Genomic DNA, 22,245 nt, shown 5'->3' on the forward strand with positions numbered 1-22,245 from the left:
GCATGTGATTGTGATGGCATACTATTGTGGTATAAGAAATGATGAACAGGATGGTTTCAGAAAAACCTGAGAAGATTTATGCATTGATATTAAGTCAACAGAAACAGAAAAACACTGCACATAGTAACAGGAATACTGTAAGGATGCTCAACTGTGAAATACTTAGCTACTCAAGATAATTCTAGAGGTCCCATGATGAAAAATGCTACCCCCTCGAGAGAGAACAGATGAACTCTGAATGCAAATTGAAGTATACTTTTTTACTCTTTATTTTTATTTTTGTTTTATTTTGTTTGTTTTCTTGTGCAACATAGCTAATATGGAAATATGTTTTACATGACTTTCCCAAGTATAATTGATATCATACAGCATACTGCTTGTTTTCTCAAAGGATGGGAAAGAGATGAGATGGAGGGAAAGAATTTGGAACTCAAAATTTTTAAAAATGTAATTGGGAAATAGTGAAATAAATAAAAATACATTAAAAATAAATGTTGGCTGTTGAAAGCAACGAACTGTTGCCTTCTTACAAGATCAGTGCTTATTAGAAGACCAAATTATTTGTCTACTATTTAGATAATGTTCCTCTGTCAGTGGCACCTATGTCTTTATCTCTTAAGTCATCCACCACCATGTCAGAAGGGAAGAGAGTAGTAATAGGTTAAAGAACCCTGAGCCAGAAGTCTCTACTGTGGAGACATCTGCCTGATTTCTTTCAGGCTCATTCCATCAATTCTTTTTGACAAAATGGTAAAGTTTCCTATATCCTAGAAGCACTTAGCTGTTTGAACCAGGAGAATTCATCCCTGGTGTCTTAGATCTTGGTGGAAAACCTACATCCTTATCCATTCCAGGTTTGTCACCAAAGTGAACAGTTCACATCAGTCTAGACAGAACACTCATATAGTCTGATTATACCCTGAACAAAGTCATTTATATTATCAATCATGGTAGGAGAGATCCAAGTGTCCAAGTGAGAGCTGTTCCCAATTCACCATTAGGTATATGCAAATGTGTTCTGAAAATCTGGTCTAAGGACCATTGAGAAAAAGAGCTGCTGCTAATTCAAAGACCCCCATTATTTGTTGGAGTGGCTGTCACACCCTGAGAGAGAAGACCCTGCAGCAAGATAAGGTAGAGAAGCGATAGAAGGACCCAGGGCATTTAGGCTGGTGAATTTCTTGGACTTGGGAGTTTTGAGCTGCAGTGGGCTAAGCTAATTGGATGTCCTCACCAAGCCCCCACACCAGGATGCTGAGTTACGGTGAGGCTGCCTAAATTGAAGTAAACTGGCTCTGGTGAGAAATGGTGATGATCAAAGCTCCCAGGCCCCATCAGTAGAGGGTTCGAAGCCATGTGCAGTCACTATATTTCCAGCCTGGTTGAGATAAAGAGACCTAGTTTCAAAGTGGTAGCTGAGTGGGGTTGACAGGGAAAAGAGCCACCAGTTAAAGAAGAACAAATAGGAGATGGAAAATATAGAGAAGATGATGATTAAAGATTATGTAGAAGGTGTGGGCCAAATCAGAAGAGTGAGAGCCAATACAACACTTGGAAACTGAGGCAATGCCTTCTTTGGAGAGGGAGCCTCTCCTCACTGCAGCAAGAGTCAAGGAGGAACAATCAAGGCCATAGTTACCCCAGGATCAATGGCCCCAGAGCCTTAGCAGTTGCCTCTCCAGGATAGACCAACCCAGCCCAGTCCAGCTTTCCACAGTAGAAACCCAAAGGAAAAGGTAAGAAATTTGGGGATAATTAAATGAATAGGAAAATACTTTGGTGAAATGCAAACCAGCATGAAAATATGCTTCATTTCCTATTCCTAGATTCCATTTTGGACACATCTCCCCTTGTTCCCTGCACCCTCTAATTACCTTGGCCTTCTTCATCTCTGCCACCTCAGCCTGAAGCTTCTTTAGCTCCCTCTCATAACGAGACTGGTTCTTGAGTAGCCGGGCATGCTCCTTCTGGGCGGCTTGCAACTTCTGAAGGTCCCGATTCATCTCCCGCAGACGTTTCTCATAATCTGCCTTGATCTTGTTGGCCTTCTCCTCTGTGTAGCACTCCATGGTACCTGGGGCAGGAAAGAGGATGCAGGGGCAGAGATGGGGCTCAGGTCAAAGGCAGGGTGGTGCAATGGAAGAAACAGAAACATGATCTGTGCTGTTCTTGCCTCACTGTGTGAGTTTGGTTAAGGCAATCACTTCATTTCCCCTACACACACATATACATGCAACACATTCACCCTGGACACTGCTGCCCACCTGTCCAAGACCTGGCCCCTACCCCCAAGAAGTCTCATTCTGGTTACCTAGCTCTATACTCCTCAGTCCTTAGGAATTGTAATCAGTAAACTGGCCCCTTCAACTGTCCCATTCTTCTGGACAGAGCCCATCCAATACCAGTCCACCCTTAACCCTACTTCTTGGTCCTCTCACATGCAACCAGTCAGCTAGCCAGAATCAGGCCAGCACATATTTAATTAGAACAGAGTCTGGCCCATATGGTAGATGCTTTTCTCAAATTGGCTAAAACAGGTATGAAGGTACCCATTAGTTCTCCCAGCTCATTGGCTCAGTGGCTGGAGTCTTGTTAGACTTGGAGTTCAAATCCATTCTCAGACTTTTACTAACTGTGTGACCTTGGGCAAGTTACTTAATGTCTGTTTGCCTCAGTTTCTTCAACTGAAAAATAGGGATAATCACAGCACCTTCCTCCTAGGGTTGTTGTGAGGATGAAATGAACTAATCATGCATTGCTAGTCATTCCCTCACCTTCCCTAGCAGAGCTCTGTTTGGAATAGGAAGAGAAGCTCCCACTCCCCAGTCATTAGCTCCTTATCTTGAGGATGGCTAAAAGGCATGGGAAACATATGGGAAACAGGTTGTGTGTGTGTGTGTGTGTGCATGCACGCATGTGCATGTGTGTGTTTGTGCTGGAGGGAGAAGGCCACAGTGTGAAAGGGAGAACTGAGATAATAGGAAGAGGGAGGACTGAGAGAAGAGAACAGGAACTGGCAGGATGAGAAATGAACAAGATAGACAAGGAACTAAACAATAATATGAGGAAGGTAAAGAAAATGAACCGAGAGAGCTTGCGTGGGATCTGGAAGCCTGAGAAGAAATCCTCACTGATATGGGCAGAACAAGTTTTCAGACCAATCAATCAATAATCAATAAACATTTCTTAGTGTCCACCCTGAAGGCTATGTGCTGGCCTGATGAGATGGTTTTGCCCAGTCCCTAGCATGCTCTGATTCTGGCTAGCTAACTGGCTACACATGACAGGACCAGGAAGTAGGGCTATGGGTGGGCTAGTGTTGGGTGGGCTCTGTACAGACGAATAGGCCAGTTCTGGTGGCTCTGATTCCCCAGTTACAGTGACTGAGTCATAATCTAGATTGGTAACTAGACTGAGACTCCTGGTGGCCTGGGGCCAGGGGCAGATGGGCAATGGTGTCCAGGACTGCAAGTGTATATTGTATGTATTTTAGGGATATGTGTTTTAGGTGTGTTTAAGTGTCCATATATGTAAGTGTATAAGTGTTTTTGTGTATAAGTATGTATAATGTGCAAATGTAAAGTGTGAGCTTGTGCATGTGTGTATGCTTGTATTTGTGTTCAAGTGTGTTATGTATGTGCACTGCAGCTTTGTGTGTTTAATATGTATTGTGTGTATGTGATATGTTTAAGTGTACTGTGTTAAATGCATGCATATACATATGTAATTATGGTGTGTGTGTGTGTGTGCGCACGCGCGCACGTGTGTGTGTGTATACGCACTGAGGTTCTGGAGCACACGGTCCCTCTCCAGCTGTGTGTCTCGGATCTTGTTTTGTAACAGGATCAGTTTTTCCTCATACTGGTGCTTCAGTGTCTGCAGTCGGCGCTGGCTGTTCTCCAGTTCATCGATCAGCTTCTGCTTGATCTCAATCTCACAGGTCAAGTCTGCCAGGTCGGCTTGGTAGTTCACCTCTGGAGGTAGAGGGGTATGAGGAGGGAAGGGAAGGAGAAAGAGGCAGAAGAGAAGAGAGCAATTAATTGATGCAATGGATAGAGATCTGGACAGGACTTGGGAAAATTTGAGTTCAAACTGGTCTCAGAAACTTTGCCTCAGTTTCTTCATCTGTAAAATGAGAATAATAGCACCTAATTCCCTGGGTGGCAGTGAGCATGAAATGAGATATTTGTAAAGAGCTTTATAAACCTTATATAATATTATGAATAGAAATATAGGAGTCTTCCTAGGGTCAGCAATGAAGACTAAATAAGTAAGATCTAGATGGAAATAGGTCAATCCGAATGAGGGCTGTCCTGCAGAACTTCCTCTATAGTCTAACCAGGCAGACTGGGCCTTAGAAACTGGGCTCATGACTTTCTGTAGGGCTTGAAGTTAAAACCCCATTCTTCTAGTCATACTCCATTACCAAGGAGTCCAGAGACTGATGACCATCTGCCAGGGACACCAGGGAGCTGATCCCTCTACAAGGACATCAGACTTTGAGATCTTAGGACTGTGCGAGGACTCATTCTACAAAATGCTGACTGGATACTCCTCTTACTGAAATCACACATTTTTAGCCTTGAATCTGAAGGATCCCCAAGAGGTTCAAAAGACATAGAACAGGCACATTTTCTTGGGGTTAGGAAGGAGTGGGTTGTGTTAAGAGAAGTTGGATTCTATGAGATAAACTTCCCCTTCTTCACTACCTTTAGGACAAGAGCCAGAGAATTCACATAGGGGTGTGTGGGATGGGAAGTCTATTTTTGTATCAAAAAGAAATGTACCAAGAAATTAAAAAAATGAAATCATATCCCAAGGATGATGGCCTTTGAACTTTGGCTCTGGGTTGAACAAAATAATTACATTTAATTCAGTGAGTTTCCCCCAAAATTGTTTCCACTGACCACATCCCCACCCCTGCTTCTCCTCTTGACAGATACTCCTCCTCACCACTGCATTGAAAATGATCCTGAGGATTAGTTTTCCTTATACTAACAGCATAGCATAAGGTCATCTGTAAAGCTTCATTTAGGTCTAGTCAGGGAAGTGTAGTTCAAATCCTACTCCTGATATCTAACTTTGAGGCAGTTGGGGTAATAACAGATAGACTTGGGTTCAGGAAGATCTGAGTTCAAATCCTGTGTCAGACATTTACTAATAGTGTGTCCTTGGGCAAGTCTCTTAGTTTTTCTCAGATTTAGCTCTCTCATCTTTAAAATGAGAGGGTTGACTTGTTCCCTTCTAGGTCTAAATCTATGATCTATGATTCTGCTTATGGGTCTCTCCCCACTTCACTCTATCCTTTATTCAGTCATCAAAGTCATTTTTCTAAAATGTAGGTTTGACCATGTCATATCCTCATTCAATAAACTCCCTACTACACTCCAGGATCAAATGAAAAATCCTGTTTAATGTTCAAAACCCATCATAATGCAAACTTCCCAACTAGGTAAACAGTAGCTCCTTACTAAATGCTTACTGTCTGATTGACTATGGTCCTCACTTGCAAGGTCAGTTGTGGCTCTCTAGCTCCTTTCTTCTTGATGAGAAAGGAAGACTCCTAGGTAGCATGAGGGCTTTTTAGCCTTTGCTTTCAGGAATTGGAAGGCTGTGCTTCCCCTCTTGGCATGTCTGTGTCTCACCAGTGGTGTCTCAAGGGCCCTTCCAGTTCTAAATCTATAATCTCTTCTATTTTCCATGGAGATATAATCTTCCTATTTCCAGTCCTGGTTGGGGGGAGTCAACTCACCTTTCTCCTCTGGATCTGAATCTGAGTCCACCAGGCTCTCCTCACTGGCTGAATCTTCATCTTCATCTTCCCGTCCTTCCTCTTCCTCACACCCACTTTCATCCCGATCTTCCTCTTCCTCCTGAGCAATGAGCATCATGACAGGACCCACCCCAGCTATTTGTTCTTTCTGAGGGTCAGGAAATTTCCCCACAAAGGATTGAGTGAATTCCCAGACCATGAAGGGAAAGGAACCCTGAGACTGAGGAATTGGAGTATGTTCATGTCTATGTCTACATGTATACACGTGTGTGTATGTGTATGTGTGTACACACACACACACACATGAAAGGGTAGATACTCAGACTGGAACCCTGTGACCCCCTCCCCTGTCCTAAGAAAACCATAGCCACCTCCAAGGCAATGGGCCCTTTATGCATAAATGGGGAAATACATCAAGCTGGCAAAGAAGCAGCATACCATTAGAGGGCACAATGAGTCTAATTCGAGGAAGGGAGAGTTATTCTTTGAATGGGGTTGGGAGTATTGTAGGCACTTTCATCGTTGACCTTTCTCCACCCCTTCTTAATTAGACTGATGCCTAGGTGAGCCCCAGGTAGGCTCATAAGTCAAAGTCCATATGGAAAGGGAGTCATCCTTACCTCCTCAGCCTCGTTCTCATCCGTCTCTTCTCCATTTTCTTGCTGTAACTTTGCTCTCTTTTTAAATGCCTCCTTTTCTGGGCTGCCCACAGGATGGAGATGGAGGTAGGGTCAAGTTATTAGAATCTGCCTTACAGAATCCTAGATTTAGAACTGGCCATTTCAGTGACTCTCCTTGTTATAGCTGAAGAAAAGGAGCTCAGAGATATTAAATAACTAGCCCACTGCAACACAAGTAGAATACTGGAAATGAGAGCTGAACTAGTTTTTTCTAGCTTCAAGTTCAGTACTGTATTCATGAGTCCAGGCTCCTGTTCCAGGAGGAGAAGGAGTCGCAGTGAAGAAAGGATAAAACATCCCTACCTGAGATTGGAAGATGGAACATTACCCTGAAGTGTAGGGGACGTGCTGGCAAAGTCAGCAATCTCCTCCATTTTCCAGCTGAATTGATTTTTGAACTTTAACCCATGTATCCCAAAATAGACACTAATTAATCTGTTTTCCTTCACGCCAAAGCAACCTTTGCCCATGAGTGACTGAATAACTCCCCCAAGATAGCAGGTCACTGGGAAAGAGATTTCTGGGATCTGACACCACTGTGTATGATGTCACCAGGGATTTGGTCTGGAGTGGTTCAGAGATGGAGCTTACTAAGCAGTCACTACTGATCTTCCTCTCCTCAGACTTGGGTCTAAGAAAAGGTGGATGTCTCAAGGGAAGGAAGCCCTATTCCCAGGAGAGCATCAACCCCATCTATGCTGGTCTTTCACCTACTCCTCACCTCTCAGCAATGATACAGTCAGATGATGTGTGGGGGCTTCTATTCTTTACCTTTTTCTCCGCTGCCTGGTCTCTTTTTTCTTTAGTCGTTCCAGGTCCTGCTTGGCCTTGCGGATCACCTCAGAGGCCTCTGTCTCCATGGAAACTGATGGGCTGCTCATCAAACTTCCCTGGGTTTGGGAACCACCAATAGAATAGGGAGATCTCACTGAGGTCCGTGAGAGTGTGCGGCGGAGAGACTCATTCATTGCTTCACTTTCTAAAAGCTTCGTTCTTACATGGAAGAGAGGGTGGAGAAATGAGGTCAGCCAGCAATGTTGTTCCTTAGCCTTGCCATACCAAGTTCCAGAGTAGCCCCCCCGGGTCATCCCCATCCCTGGTGCTTACCGAAGCTCCTCAATCTCTCGGATGTAGTTCTGGATTAGAGTACCAATGGCTTCATTGCCATCTCCTGGAGGGGAACAAAAAAAGAGATGTCTCATAATAATGTTAACAATCCTAGCAACCTTAACACTGACAAGTAGATCATTGTTATTCAACATATACAGTGACAGCTAAAAAAAAGGGTAGATTTCAGCAATTCATCCAGATATAGCCGAAGACAGCCAAGATACAAATAGGGCAGATGACATTATATGCCTTTACTAAAAATAAAGGGGGGGGGTTGCTCTAAAAGAGAGTAAAAGAGAGGGAAGCCTTAAACTGCCATATGCCAGCTGTTCTGAAAAAAAAAAAAGGAACACAATGAGGTGAATCTCAAAGAATTGGATGAGGGATAGTGGTTCCTTGCAAGTCACAAAAAAAAAAATGAGAACATAGGATTTAACCACTGGGACTTGGGCTGTCATTAACAAAGAACACACTGGAAAAATAGCAAAATGCCTAAAGAAACCTCAAAATAGGATAGTTAAAAGTTAAGAAGTGACTTTGTATACCTTAGATTGTTTTTTCTTTCTATTCTTTGTTCTATTTGGTATACACTGCTTATTTATATTTAAAGAGGCATTAAAAATTGATTTTGTTACAATAAGTGCTCATCTTCTCTTTTATAAAAGCTGATAAATATAGGCTAGCATACACCTGAGGACCTTAGGTTTCCATGCCCAAATTGATGTCATTGTTATGGTATCCAAAGAGGGGGAAGGTATTGCTATTTATATAACAATGACTAGGAGTGAAAGAAAGCATGGTCCAGAGGAAGAAATGGATAGACTTTTCTGGATGAAGCTAAGTTTTCAGTGATAATCAAGTCATCAGCAAATTCATAAGCATTTAGCTTACTAGAAGCCAGACCCTGCTAGGCAATGGGGTTAGAAAGAAGGGGAAAAAAAATCAAACAAAACCCAAAAAACCCCAATAGGTCCAGGGTGGATAACAAGGAAAATCACCATAGTATTCTTCCCTAATTATACTAGATATAAGAAACCATCTTCAATATTAGGCAGCATACTTTGTCTAATGAGAATGATGAAGCCACTGAAGGCCAGATCATTTGAGGATCACATTGACTGAAGGAAGCGAGAACTGCTTCCCACTTGAAGTCTTTAAGCAAAAACTGGTTGTCGGGGATATGCTATAAAGGAGACTCAATGGACTCTGATCTTTCCAAACCTGATCCTTTGTAACTGTTTAGGTTGGAAAAGGACTGAAGGGGACTGGGATCATTGTCTCCAAGGATACAAGGATGTCATTGGGAAGGGGCCAGGGTTTGTTTTAACTGGTCCTAGGGCAGGATGAGGATGGAGGCTTCAGAACAAGGGTCAGTGGGTAGAGGCTGCCCAGCAACTTGATAAGGGAAAACCTCCTAAAAATAAGAGTTATCTCAGAGGAACTGGGCTGCCTGTGGAGGTGGTGATTCTTTTCACTGAAGTTTTTCAAACAGAGGCTGGATGACCACTGATTAGGGTTGCAGAGAAGGGATTCCTGTCCAGAGCGACCTTTTGACTCTAAGAATCTGTGCCAAGACACAGAAGCAGGTGAGAACCAGGTAGTCATGCAAACATCACCATGAGCCTTAACCAACATTATCTTGTTTGATTCTCAGAACAATTCAGTGAGATGGATGGGGTTGAGGTTATTATCTCTATTTTACAAAATAAAGACACAAATGCTGACTAGATGAGTGACTTGTCCAAGGTTATACAGATGATTGGGAAGAGAAATGGGACTAGATTCTATGGTCTCTCAATTCTCAGCCTTTTGCTCGCCGTATGTGGTACATCTGTTCTGGATGGATAAACCCATGTGGTAAACAGGAACCTATGTTCCTATCTAATCCAACAATCTATTAAAGGTACATCAGGCATTGTGTTAGATGCTGAGCACACAAAAACAACAAAAACAAAGCCATAAATATATTCATGGATCTATCTACTCTCTTATCTATCTAGGTGGATAGCTATATATAGATTATACAAATATACACCCCCAAAATGTATATTTATATATATATATATATATTTATATTATATATATACACAGTCATACTCTCTTCCTGTTCAAATCATAATTATAAAATATACAAAATTATACACAAATATAAGTGCAAAATATATGTATATATTTGTATGTCTACATGTAAATATACATACACATAATTTAAGCAGGGAGAGAACATTAAGGACTAAGGGGATTGCATAAAAGTTGACTCTTAAGCTGATTCTTGAATCCTAGGGAAAGAGGAAGGGGGAGTGGGGAAGGAGGATTTCCTAAGCATAGGGAAAAACCTGTGAAAAGGTTCAATGGCAGAAGATGGGGTGTTGAGATTGGGGAAAAGAAAGAAGATTTAGCTGGAAGAGAGAACGTGAAAAGGAGAAGAATACGAAATAAGACTGAACATTGGAGTCAGACTATGGGAAACATGTGGTTCTCAGGGTCTGCCAAGGGCTTAAGCAGTGAGCATTAGAGTTTTGACCAGGGGTGTTTTTGCAGTTTAGGCCAGACTGACCTGTTCTTGCAGGGGCAGAAGAATAAATGAACAGGGGATCTAATTGATTTCTGCTAGACAATGCCAACTAGGAATGGGAAGGTCTCTCCAGTCATTGAATTAACAAGCACCTTGTATGTTCTGAGCTCTCTGGGAAGCACTAGGTATGTGGACACCCAAAAGGAAAAGAGTCTTTATTTACACCCTCCCTAGGGGGACATCTAGAAGTATGTGGATCATAAATATGAGGTGGCCCAGGGACAGGTGGGCACAGTATCTTTCCCCTCTGGTTACCCTGTACTCACCAGCCTTTGCAAGGAGCAGGTTGGCCTCTTGGCTCATGAGGTGGGTGACACGGTTATTGATGGCATCAATAGCTTCTTGCATGGCTTTCACCCGCATTCGCAGAGTGCCATTCTCTTTTTGAAGCATGGCATTCTCCCGGAACAGATCACTGTAGCCCTCTGAGCCATCCTCCCCAATTACTCGTTTACCCTAGGAAGAGGCAGTCAGATAGGAAGGGTCAGTCTTAGGGAAGCTGGAAGAGCTCCTTTATCACTTGAACTATTCCTCCCTCTTCCTAAATGGCATCCTCAACCACCACTGTCAGATGGACCTACCTAAAATTTAGTTATGATCATACTGTTTTCCCTTTCTGCAAACTTAAAAAAAAAGAATAGAAAAGGACAGAAGGAAGATTAGAGGTTAACAGAGATAAGTGGGACAGCTCTAGAAACTAACATGCCACATTTCACATGTTTTAACTGGAAAAAACCCAGCTGTACATGGTGAGATTTGAGGTTTTATATGTATGTATGTATGTGTATATATAACACACATATATACACATAATATTTGCATATACAGATTCACAATATGCATATTACAATGTTTATATACACATATATACTTACACATATTTATAATTATGTATACACACATATGTACACATGACATGAGTATGTCTATATACATGCATATACACAAACATATTTTTTCTTTGAATATAGAAATATTCAGGTTTGTCAAATTCAAAACAACAAAAAAATATTTAAAAACAATTTTTAAAAGACCTTCTATGGCTCCTTATTAGGGCAGGTAGGTGGCACAGTGGACAGAATGCTGGGTCTGGAGTCATCTTCCTGAGTTCAAATTCAGCCTCAGATACTTACTAGCTGATTGACCCTGGGCAAGTCACTTAACCTCATCTGTAAATGAGCTGGAGAAGGAAATGGCAAACATTCCAATATCTCTGCCAAGAAAACCTCAAATGGGGTCATAAAAAGTTGGACACAACTGAAGCAACTAAATAACAACATGGCTCCTGAAAGCCTGTCTGGGGGAAAAAAAAAGTCCCAATTCCTTCCTTATCTTGGTATTCAAGGCTTCTTATAAACTGGTTCTTCCCCCCTTTTTCAGCCTTACCCCATTAATCCTCTACTAAGCCCCCAACACTGTGGTCAAACTGGACTCCTAGTTTGTTCATTCTATTCTCCCTTCATAAAATGTCTAGTTACCCCAAACTACCTTTGTCTCTCTCATCCATCTCCATCTATCAAAATCCAACCCAATTTTAATACCCACTCTAATTCTGCCTTTTCTATATAACCTTCTGCACAAGGATCTCTCTTGCTCCTGGACTCATAAGCTCCGGGCATACTCAATACTGATCACATACAATGGGGTTCTAAACCAGAACTATTATGTCTCCTGTGATATTTTAACTCCATGAGGGCAGGGGCCATCTCATTAATCCTTATGCACTACCCTACCAGCAACACTGTAACTAGATTGCATCTAGTAGGCTCATTAATTAATTAATATGTGATGAATGAAGAAAGAAAAGAAAAAGAAGATGAAAAGTCAGAGAGGAAACTGGTCCCCACCAGACCACTCCTTGAGAAGAAGGCAGAACCACAGACAGAGAGATGATACAGCCAGGCATGGGCTATAAAAGGAAAGTGAAATACTCAGGGCCCAGTCTGGAGAAACTGGGCTCACTCTACTCCTAGGCAAAGCATATCCCCCTCACTCACCGCCTTGTACTCCATCAGCTCCATCTGCAGACGGGCAATCTCTGCCCGAAGGGCACTGATCTGTTGACTCGTCTTATCCTGGTTCACAATCACCTTATTCTTGATGTTGCGGGCCCGGTTGGCATACTTGAGGGTATTCAGGGTCTCCATAAAATCCCGATCCGAAGGGCTCACACAAGCAATCATAATTGTTTGGCTGGTAGGGATAGAGAAGATAGGGAGCAGAGACAGACACCCCCATAGGAAACATCACATTTGAGCTAAGCTCTTCCCTCTCCCAGTGCTACCTTAAGGTTACTTAGCACAAATTCCAAGACTGAGGTGACTGAGATAGGATTGGAGCTGTTTAGGCTTTAATAATCAGACTTACACACTCCCTGAATTAAAAAAGGGAGAGGATCTATTCTCTCCCTTCTATACCACAATGAAGGAGCTTTGTAGTGTGGGAAACAGAATACTGGATTTATTGTCAGTAAGAAAAGAGTTCTGATTCTCCTTTAGACAAATACTAGCTGCAGAGGCCTGGGTAAGTCATTGAATCTCTCAATGCCTCAGTTAACTATTCAAGTAAATGAGAATGATTACACCACCCTCCTACGGAATATAATGATATAATGTAAATGTAAACCCTGAAGCATTAGATCAATGTCAGCTATAATTATTATTGTTAACAGGTAATAATATAGATGATGATGATGGGAATATGCATGGGAAAACTGAGTCTAGTGACTTGTCCAAGCTCATTTCACACTCCAGATTCCTTTTATTTTCATACATGTCTTCTATAATATTGTAAGTTCCTTGAGGGCAGAGGCTGCGTCTCATTAATTTTTGTGTATTGACCTTCCTGCAGCATTGTAACTAGATTGCACGCCTAACTATACTGAGCATACAATAAATATGTGATGGATGGAGAAAAGAAAAGATGAGGAGGAAGACTGAAGAGTCAGAGAGGGAACTGGCCCCCCACCAGACCACTCCTTGGAAGAAGGCAGAAACACAGACAGAAGGATGATACTGGGCTCAGGGCTCTTTCTATCCAGTCATGCTCAATACAAGAGTTGGACTGAATAGGAATTGGCAGTGAGAGATATAGTAATCCTCTCCCCAGAAGTAGTTGCTCTGGTTACCTGTTGCCCCCAAGAGAGTCCTGGAGAAGCCGGGTGAGTTTGGAGTCTCGGTAGGGTACATGGACCACCTTCTTGCTCTGATCTCCCAGGGCACTGATCACATTACCCAAGGCCAACTGCAAGAAAGAGACCTTGGACTTCAGAAAGGCCTCTACCCCATGGAGTCATATCCCATGGCTGTCCCACTTTCTTCACCACCCTCAGCTTCTCCCAGGCTCCAAGACTGGGGGACAGCCTAGCCTTCATCACTCTATTAAAGTCAAAGTTGAGAAGAGAACTTCATAGAAACAGATATAGGAACAAAACAGTATGAGGGAAGGAATTAAAGATTCAGATCCTGGTCAAGGTAACAGCCTCTGCTGCTTCCATACCAGGCCACAGTTGATAGAGATGCCCTCCTTGGCCCTCTCGCCTGTAGCCCCTGTCCGTTTCAGCCGTTCGGAGCCTGCCAGATCGACGAAATGAAACTTGGCTGTGAGCGTCTCATACTCATTGGTGGGAGTGGCACCATCGGGAAGGCCAGGCACCTCACCATTCACCTATGGGAGAAATGGGCATTAATGAAAACCCCAATCCTCTCCCCCTCTACCCACCATGGACCTAGGTTCCCTGAGATGTTTGGACCAGGAGACATTCACTTAGCAAGTCCAGAAGGACAGAGGATAAAATACCAAAGTGGGATATGTGGTCAATAAGGCTGTAAGATTATAGATTTGGGAGTAATAAAGGGTCTAAAGAGATCATATCATCCCTCATAATTTACACAGGAGAAAACTGAAGCTCAGCAAAGCTAAATGATTTGTCCAAGATCACACAAAGAGTAAAGGACATGTTTCACTATTGCCTGCTCCTGTACCATCCTCTCTAGTCCCCTCAATCTGCTCCATCGACCTCTCCTGAGGTTGCTTACCAGGTCAGGTCGGGCACAGACACGCATCTGGCACAGGTGGATAGTGAAGATGGCATGAGAGCGGGAGCTCTGGACATTCATCTGGGTGCTGGCTGTAGTCCTGGACAGAGCACCTTGCTTCAAACACTGGATTAGCTGTAGAGAGAGGGGAGAGGTTACATCACAGAGGGCATCAAGGGCACTTTGAGGGGCTCTGACTCTAAGGAAATGCAAACTGTCCATAAGCAGAGATGCTTTGTAGAATGACCCCTAAATATCTATTCTTATGCCAATCAGGAGACTTGACACTTTGTATCTTTCTAATAGTAAAAACTGCTAACATTTATGTGAGTTTTAAGATTTGTATGGCACTTTACAAAATTATCTCATTTGTCCCAACAACTCTGGAAAGTAGGTGTATTATTACCCCCATTTTACAGATTAGGAATCTGAAGCAGACAGATTAAATGGTTTGCCCAGGGTCACATAGCTAATAAGTATGTGAGGCTAGATCTGAATTTAGGTCTTTCTGACACAGATCCAGCCCTCTAGCCATTGTGCTACTAAGCTGCCTCTCCTAGCAGTTTCCCCACCTCTTCTTGGGAACTGATGAGACGGGAGGTGACGCCCGTAGTATAGATGCCCCCATTGGCGTCTTCATGGATCTTGATGTTGGATTTTCGGTGACGGGAGTCAGGATCTCGGCAGCTATCAAACAGGTCTAGGATCTCCTCATTGTAGAGCTGGATATTCAGAGTCAAAGTGAAAGAGGAGGTAATAGTGAGTTACTCCTCAGGGGTCAATGGAGAACTCAATCACCTTTCCTACCCCAACTTTTCTCTTAAATAAAACAGTACTCATTTCAGGATCTCCTGGGGCAGAGGTCTCAAGAGGACCAAAAAGTTGAGAATCTAGAGACATTAGAGCAAGCTCCCTTCAAATTACAGAATAGAGTGGGGTCCCCAATTCAAGCTGAGCCAGTCAAGATGTCAGATCACTGAGCAGGGTCGATTATGTGGAAATGAGTTCAGAGATGTAAAACTTGTAGTCACAGGAAGACTTCCAAAGATCGATGGCAAAGTGAAGCAAATAGGACTGGGAGAACAATATGTATAATGAGTACAATCATCTAAATGGAAAGAATCAACACAAAATAATTGAATCTAATGCTGGGAGATGATAAGAACCAAACTAGGGCCCAAAGAAAATATAAAAAGATGCATCTCTTCACATTTCTTTGTAGTGGGTAACTGAGTGGGAGCATTTTATGAAACTATATAAAGTTAGTTTTGCTGAGCTATTGTTTTTTCTTTTGGTTCTTGGTTTAAGGGACAGTTCTAGATGAGGGATAGAGATATCAGTAAAATTTATTTTAAAACTTTAGCATTCACTGCTACCCATTCTTTCAGTCTCAAGACAAAAGTTCACATCTGAATATTTATCTTTATCTTTGACAAGGACTCAACTGGAGCATAGGGGTGGAAATTAGAATAAGGAGAAACTAGGGTTTACTTTGTGCAGAAGGGACCACCATGGCCTGACCTGCCAGATATGTGCCTGCTTCTTTGTAGGGACCCTATAATGTCCTGCCTTCTAGGGTAGTTCAACCCAACTTGAAAGCTTCCCCAAACCTCAGGGTAAGCTCTCTTTTTTATAATCACCATCAGAGAAAGTGCCACCTGCTAAGGATCAGTGAGGATCTGGGAGCCAGGAAGCTTAAAGGTGGACAGGTGGGCCCTTGAGGAGAGGGAGAATGTGGAAGGAAGAAGCTGAGGCTGCAGCCACTGGGTTCCTGCTTCTGGGAACTCTTGATAGTCTGGACATCTGAGGCTTTGATGCTCCTCAAAGAGACGGAAATATCATGGCAGGAAAAGGAAGAGGAACAGGAAAAGGACTGACTGGGATTTATGTGCCATTAATGCCTCTGTCCTCCCTAGTCTGTCTGTCCTATAAACAGACAGACTGGACTCATTTAACCCTTTCCATTCCATGGGAAGCATCCCACCTAGTGGCTCTTTTCTTGGTACAGTCTTCCCAGGGGGCTGCTGGCTCCCCTCCCTCTAAACATTTCCCTGGCAACAAGGCTGGAGAAGGAAAAGCAAAGAGAGAGAGACAAAAGACAATTCCATTGAATCTGAAAAGAAGCCTGGGGTCCCCGAAGGGCAAAGCAGCCACACTCTTGTCTAAGGATACCTAGGAGACAGGAGCAGACCCAGGAGGAAGCAATTAACCAGCAGCCCCCGGGGAGAAGGGCCAAAGGCAGCAGGGTTGTTTTCCTGCTCTGATTTCCTCAGCTTTCTGTTCCTCTCTCAGACTGAAATGCAAGTGGAGCCAGAGCAGTAGGGAGGGTTTACAGGGTTCAAGCCCAGTCTCTAGAGGAGAGGGAAGGAGGGGAGGTCTTGCCTGTGGCTAGGGCTTCTTGAGGGTCACTCAGAGTAAGGGCCAGAAGGGGGCTTCCTAAGCCCTTCTCTCTCATTCAGGGCAAACCACAAACTCAGGGCAGGAAGAGACACAGGCAATCATTGAAACCAGAGGTGTCATATAGACAAGGCTCCAGCACCATCCCTGGGGAGGTCAGAATCAGACTAAAATGTAACACGGAATATTTGACAAGAGAAATAAAAATAACAGAACATGGATAATGTTAACATGTGGTTTTCTAAGTCAATATGTGGCCCATAGAGTTTAACTATGGTTTAGTGGACCCAGTTTCTATTTGAATTTGACATGGCTGATTTTAGCCAATTTCTTCCTGGACTTTTACAGAAAAAGAAAATGAGACCAGTGAAGTTTCAGTGTTTAGCTTAAGGCCTTACAGATCTATGTAAAAACACCCCATGAACTTAGATCTGTCCTTCCAGGCCCCTTCAGGGTATCCTCTTTTCCTGACTGGGGAGGACTACAGAGGGTCCTGAGGATTCTTGTGGGAACTACATACACCTCTACTAGGAAACTGGTGTCTTGCTTCCTGTCCTGAGGAAGCTGCCTTCTTCAGGCCAGAGTGAGATAGACTGAAAATAAAATATCTAAGCAGGAAAAGGAAAAGTTTAGTCACCTGCTGTCAGAACACCAAAGGAACCCTAATTCTAGAAAATTGGGAAATTCCCCTATGTCAGATATAGAAAAACCAAGGAACAACAAGCAAGTGTCTAAACAGATAATGAACAACAGAAGTCCGGGCAGATTAAACAAGTGGCTAAAAAGCTAAGGAACACTAGAAGCCAGATCTAGGGAAACTGAGGCAGAATAAGAAAGTAGGGACTATAAGGGGAGCCCAGGTCTTTGGTACCTTTCAAGCTGACTGTAATCTTCCTGTGGTAAATGGGATTCCCTCCTTTCAAGGGAGGGCCTGCCCAAGGCAATGAATGGTATGGGTACTGACCAATCAGCTCCTGCGCTGAGGGGAACCCCACGAAAGAAGAGGGTGTTGATTTTGCTCATAATATTAAAAGCTGACATTTCAATATGAGTTGAAATTTAAGGACAATGAGTTTAAGAAGGTGCTTTCCTCAAACAACCTCATGGGATAGGCAGTACAGCTGTTGTTGTTCCCCATTTTATAGTTCAGAGAGGTTAAATGACATGCCCTTTTCTGTAAAGAGGATGAGATGCTGTTTTCACCCACCAAGGTCACACAATCTGTTTTTTAAAAGACTCCTGGGAGATCTGGGTTGTGATTCAAATTTCTCATTTTCATCATTTCCCCGTTTCTTAAATACAAAATATTATTTTCAAAGACCCCAATGGAAGCTAAATAGAGAAAAAAAAGAGGTACCATGGTAGAATTAGGATTAGAACTCATAAACTCCAGTTTCCAGGTCTAAGTTTCACCAGAATTTGTCTCCAGAGAGGGTCCTTTCTGGTCTGATTAAAAGTAGCCCCAGGACTGGCAGTTCTGACCCAGACTAGGTACTAGCTTTTAGTTCTCCTATCCATGTGGCCCAGAGGGAACTGAAGATGAGAATGTTGGATTCAGAGAATCTTTCTGGCCTCCAGGGCTCATCCTGAGCCCAGACAAAGGACTCCTCAGGGTCAATGACTCTAGGCAACATGTCTGCACTTAGCCTGTATCGAGCAACCCGTTGGGCCTAGCTGGGAGAATTAACCTCCCCTCTCCCAACAATACCACAATGCCATCCAGACACATATCTTGAGCCATTCAACTCAAGCTTTGGCCTTCCTCTAGCCCTGAAAGATTAGGCAGGACAATCTTTCCAGAGCAGGCCAGGCCCACATTCAGAAACCCAGACAAGGATCTGGGCTCAGGCCTCAGGGCCCTCTCTTCCCTTTCCCTTTCCCTTCTTTATGAAGGCCCCAGAGCCCATGGTCAAACTGTTCTAAACTGTTCTCTAGTGGGTGACAGGATCACAGAATTTGAACTAAAACTTAGAGGTCATTTAGGCCAACTGCCCCCTCACCCCCATTTTATACATGAGGATCTAAGACACCAAATGATTTATCCAAGATCCCCCTGATGTAAGTAGAAGTATCAGGATTCAACCCAACCTGATGTTCCTTCCACCATGCTCCCAAAACAAGGGAGCCAGGCCCTAGTCAGCCCTATGACTCCCACTGTGTCCTCTCATCTCCCAGGCTGTACCTCCAGAAACTGTGCGCTGACTTTGAACTCAGGCCCAGGGACTCCCCGGTCCTGGGCCTGTCTCTTGCGTTCAGCAATGCCCCCAAAGAGGTGGGCGATGGCCCTTGGGATGATACCATGCTCCTCCTCTGAGGTGTTCATGTCGAAGCCGGTGCCCATGGTGTATGTCTTCCCAGCTCCTGTCTATGGAGGGAGAGGTGAGACAGGTCAGTGAGTTCTTAAAGCATCCTTCCAGGAGGAGCCAGAGCTAGTGGGCCCTAAGGGGAGAATCTCTGCTGCCTTCCCAGACTCAACCACCACACAACACCTTCTCTGTTCACTAGGGTTCCCCTCTCCCTTAAGGCCCTCAACTTTTCTTTTTCAATTGATTTCACACCCTCCAGGCAATTTCTTTCACTCTGGCATTCTTAGATGCTGCATTACTCCAAAAGGCACTTGTTTTTTTAAATTTTTTTTGACGAGGTAAATAAATTTATTAAGTGCCTACTGTATGCTAGACAATGTTAAGCATTGGAGATACAAATAACAAAAATAAAGACAGACTTGCCTTCAAAGGAGCTTACGGTCTAGCAAGGGAAGACAACACATGAAAGAAAGTTGGAAAGTGGGAATGAGTAATGGGAGCTGGGAAAAGACACTTAGAATGATGATGGTAGAGTCCATTCCTAAGAATGCAGCTGGTAGGTAATGAAGACTTCTGTACTTCTGAACCCTCTTTAAATAAAAGTTTTGAGAAGAATGTTTTGTTCTAGCCTCTAACCCTCCAATCCAAGGTACAACTCTTGCTTCTAAAGGTCTGACAATGTCACCCCCCCACTCAATAAACTCCAGTGACTATCATCTCAAGGAGCAAATGTAAAATTCTCTTTTTTGTGACATAAAACTCTCATTAACCTGTCCCTCCCATTTTTTCAGGGTTCTTCCATTTTATAATCCTTCCATTCTAATCCAGGTTCTCTGTTATCCAGACACTGATTTCCTTGAAGTTCTTCAAATAAGATACTCTCTCTCCTTATTATGGGCATTTTCTTCTTCTATTTTTTAATTGAAATTTTATTTTATTTTTCCAATTACATGCTATGGTAGTTTTTCAACATTCATTCATTTGCAAATTTGTGAGTTACACAATTTTCTACCACCCTCTCCACCTTCCTATGGCACTGGTAGAAAGTTGTTTATTTGTGGTTAACATAGTAAATGGAGCTTGTTGCCAAGATTCATCATCTTGGGTGTGTCTCGTTTACCTAGGAGCTGACCCAGGGAGGGAAGGAGCCCTTACCTGTCCATAGGCCAACACTGTAGCATTGTAGCCTTCAAAGCAGCCTTCAATGAGCTTGCCCACACAAGCTGTGTAGATTTGCTCTTGCCAGGTGTCCAGGTCAAACACAAAATCATAGGTGAAGGCCTTGTCCTTTCCCAGCAGCACCTGGGGCTCTCCAGGAGTGACCGAGGTACAGATGTGACAGCCTTCAATCTTCTCCTTGGATAGCTGGGGTCGGATCCTGCTCAGGAAGAGAAAGAGATAGAGAGAGAGAGAGAGAGAAAGAGAGGAGAGAGAGAGAGAGAGAGAGAGAGAGAGAGAGAGAGAGAGAGAGAGAGAGAGAAGGAGAGACACAGAGATAGAAAGAGGAGTGAAGGGTGAGAGAGAAACAAAGACAGATACAGACACAAAGAGAGGGCGGGAAGGAAGGAGGAAGAAGAGAAGGGGAGAGAGAATGGAGAGAAATAGAGTAGAGACATAGAGGAAGAGAGGGAGAAGGGGGGGAAAGAGGGAGGGTGGAGGAGAGATACACCATGAGAGGGAGGCAGGAAGGCAAAGAGAGATAGAGACAGAGAGAGAGACACACAGAGATAGAGAGAGGAGGGGAGGAAGGAAGGGAAAGAAAGAGGGAGATAGAGAGTGGCAGAGAAAGATAGAAGCAGAGACAAGGAGGGTGAGAGAGAGAGAGAGAGAGAGAGAGAGAGAGAGAGAGAGAGAGAGAGAGAGAGAACAGAGTGGGACAGAGACAGAGACAGAGAGAAGAGAGTCAGAGTTAATCCTGGTCAGGTTTCTAAACCAGAAATAAGAAGTATGTCTTAGGTTCCCTTTCCTTCCATAATGTCTTAGAATTAAGGTTCTTAGAATCATAGGTTCAAGAAAGGGGAGGAGAGGAGCCCACAGGTTCGGCCAACACTCTAACAAAGAAAGCACAGTAGAAATCCCAGTCTGTAGTGGATCACAGTGCTAGAGTAGGAGCAGCAACAAAGACCAAGAGGCAAAGCATCTGTCTATCACACTTCCAACTGCATTTCACTTCCTAGAGATATCAAATGTTCCCTTAGCCCAAGTCCCTGGAGTGGGTGGGACTTTCTGAGGCTCAAGCCCTGGGGAGAGAGCAGGTATCCCAGGGTCCCATCTCTGGAAGGAGAGAGATGAGCATCTCATGAGTCAGAAAATGTTCAAGGAGTCCCAAGGAAGGGCAAGGTACTCTGAAAGGGATCACAGGCCAGCATACAAAACTGGGCTTGAGGCCAAGGGGCTAGCAACATGAGCCCAAAAGCAAGGGGATGGAGTGGGGGAAAAAAAGCATCCATCTGGCATGAGCAGGGAGCGAGCCATGGACTTTCTCCTCCCAGGCTCTATTCCCTCCCTTTTCACTGGCACCAAAGCAGTTGGCACTATGGTGAGATCCCCATGGTAACTGAATGCCTGCCAGGATATCTGGGGGTGGGTAAGAGGAAGTACTCCCCCCCTTCAATGAATCAGAGAGGGGGGCAAATTAGGCTTTACCACCCATCAGCTCATGCAAACTCTCCTGTCTGTTCTGGTCCCTCACAATGAGCTGCCTGTCAGGCTTCCTCATCTTAAGCCAACGTTTAGTGAGAAGATGAAAAGACTGAGAGAGGGAGCAAAGCTGGAGCCCAGTGGAGCCTGAACTTGGAGCTACAGAGCCTTGGAAGACAAGACAAGTAGTTCTCTTCTCTCTGACCCAGGACTTTGCTGGGGTAGGATACAGAAGGGATGGCAGGAAGGTGAAGATGGACTGGATGGGCTCAGAAGGAAAAGGAGCTTACCGGTGATCACATTAGGGAAGAAGGGGTGCCCAATGTTACAATAACAAGATCTGGCTATCCCCAATTTCCTTCATACCGGGATGGAAAGCATAGAATGATTTTTTTCAACAAGTTAAGTAGAACAAACAGGAAGAGAAGACTACAGTATGTATCATAGGGGGTACCTTTTCCATTTAGGAAATGGGAAATTCTAGAGCTTCTCTAGTGACCCCCAAAGTCAACTTCTCTTTGAAAGTAAAGTCCATCTTTTAAAACCAATATTCTAGCGGGATTTTTGTACAGCAAAACTACAATCTGAACAATTAAAATTGATCATTGCTCAAGAAAATAGGGGGAATGGTGGATATGGGCAGGCAGCCATATAAATAAAATGAAGAACTGTAAATTTAAAGTGCCTTCAGAGTAATTCAAGATCAACAAAGAAAAGAGCTTAGTCA

General features: G+C 43.6%; 1 protein-coding gene across 5 annotated transcripts in view; it reads right to left on the reverse strand.

Annotated features, from left to right (window-relative positions):
- KIF21B (kinesin family member 21B) overlaps positions 1 to 22,245 on the reverse strand; it is a 71,917-nt gene that overhangs the window by 31,189 nt on the left and 18,483 nt on the right. For all 5 annotated transcript variants that reach the window (XM_074222324.1, XM_074222321.1, XM_074222320.1 and 2 more), the window contains exons 2-15: positions 20,034 to 20,256; positions 18,755 to 18,937; positions 14,748 to 14,897; positions 14,176 to 14,310; positions 13,637 to 13,804; positions 13,266 to 13,381; positions 12,136 to 12,331; positions 10,405 to 10,594; positions 7,561 to 7,624; positions 7,225 to 7,446; positions 6,394 to 6,475; positions 5,753 to 5,873; positions 3,783 to 3,974; positions 1,875 to 2,074 (exon numbers count right to left, since the gene is read on the reverse strand). In XM_074222324.1, the coding sequence (XP_074078425.1) occupies positions 1,875 to 2,074; positions 3,783 to 3,974; positions 5,753 to 5,873; positions 6,394 to 6,475; positions 7,225 to 7,446; positions 7,561 to 7,624; positions 10,405 to 10,594; positions 12,136 to 12,331; positions 13,266 to 13,381; positions 13,637 to 13,804; positions 14,176 to 14,310; positions 14,748 to 14,897; positions 18,755 to 18,937; positions 20,034 to 20,256 (2,242 nt within the window). The remainder of the gene's footprint in view (positions 1 to 1,874; positions 2,075 to 3,782; positions 3,975 to 5,752; positions 5,874 to 6,393; positions 6,476 to 7,224; positions 7,447 to 7,560; positions 7,625 to 10,404; positions 10,595 to 12,135; positions 12,332 to 13,265; positions 13,382 to 13,636; positions 13,805 to 14,175; positions 14,311 to 14,747; positions 14,898 to 18,754; positions 18,938 to 20,033; positions 20,257 to 22,245) is intronic.

The sequence above is a fragment of the Macrotis lagotis genome, chromosome 2 (genome assembly GCF_037893015.1).
Source record: "Macrotis lagotis isolate mMagLag1 chromosome 2, bilby.v1.9.chrom.fasta, whole genome shotgun sequence".
In the NCBI taxonomy this organism is placed as follows: Eukaryota; Metazoa; Chordata; class Mammalia; order Peramelemorphia; family Peramelidae; genus Macrotis; species Macrotis lagotis.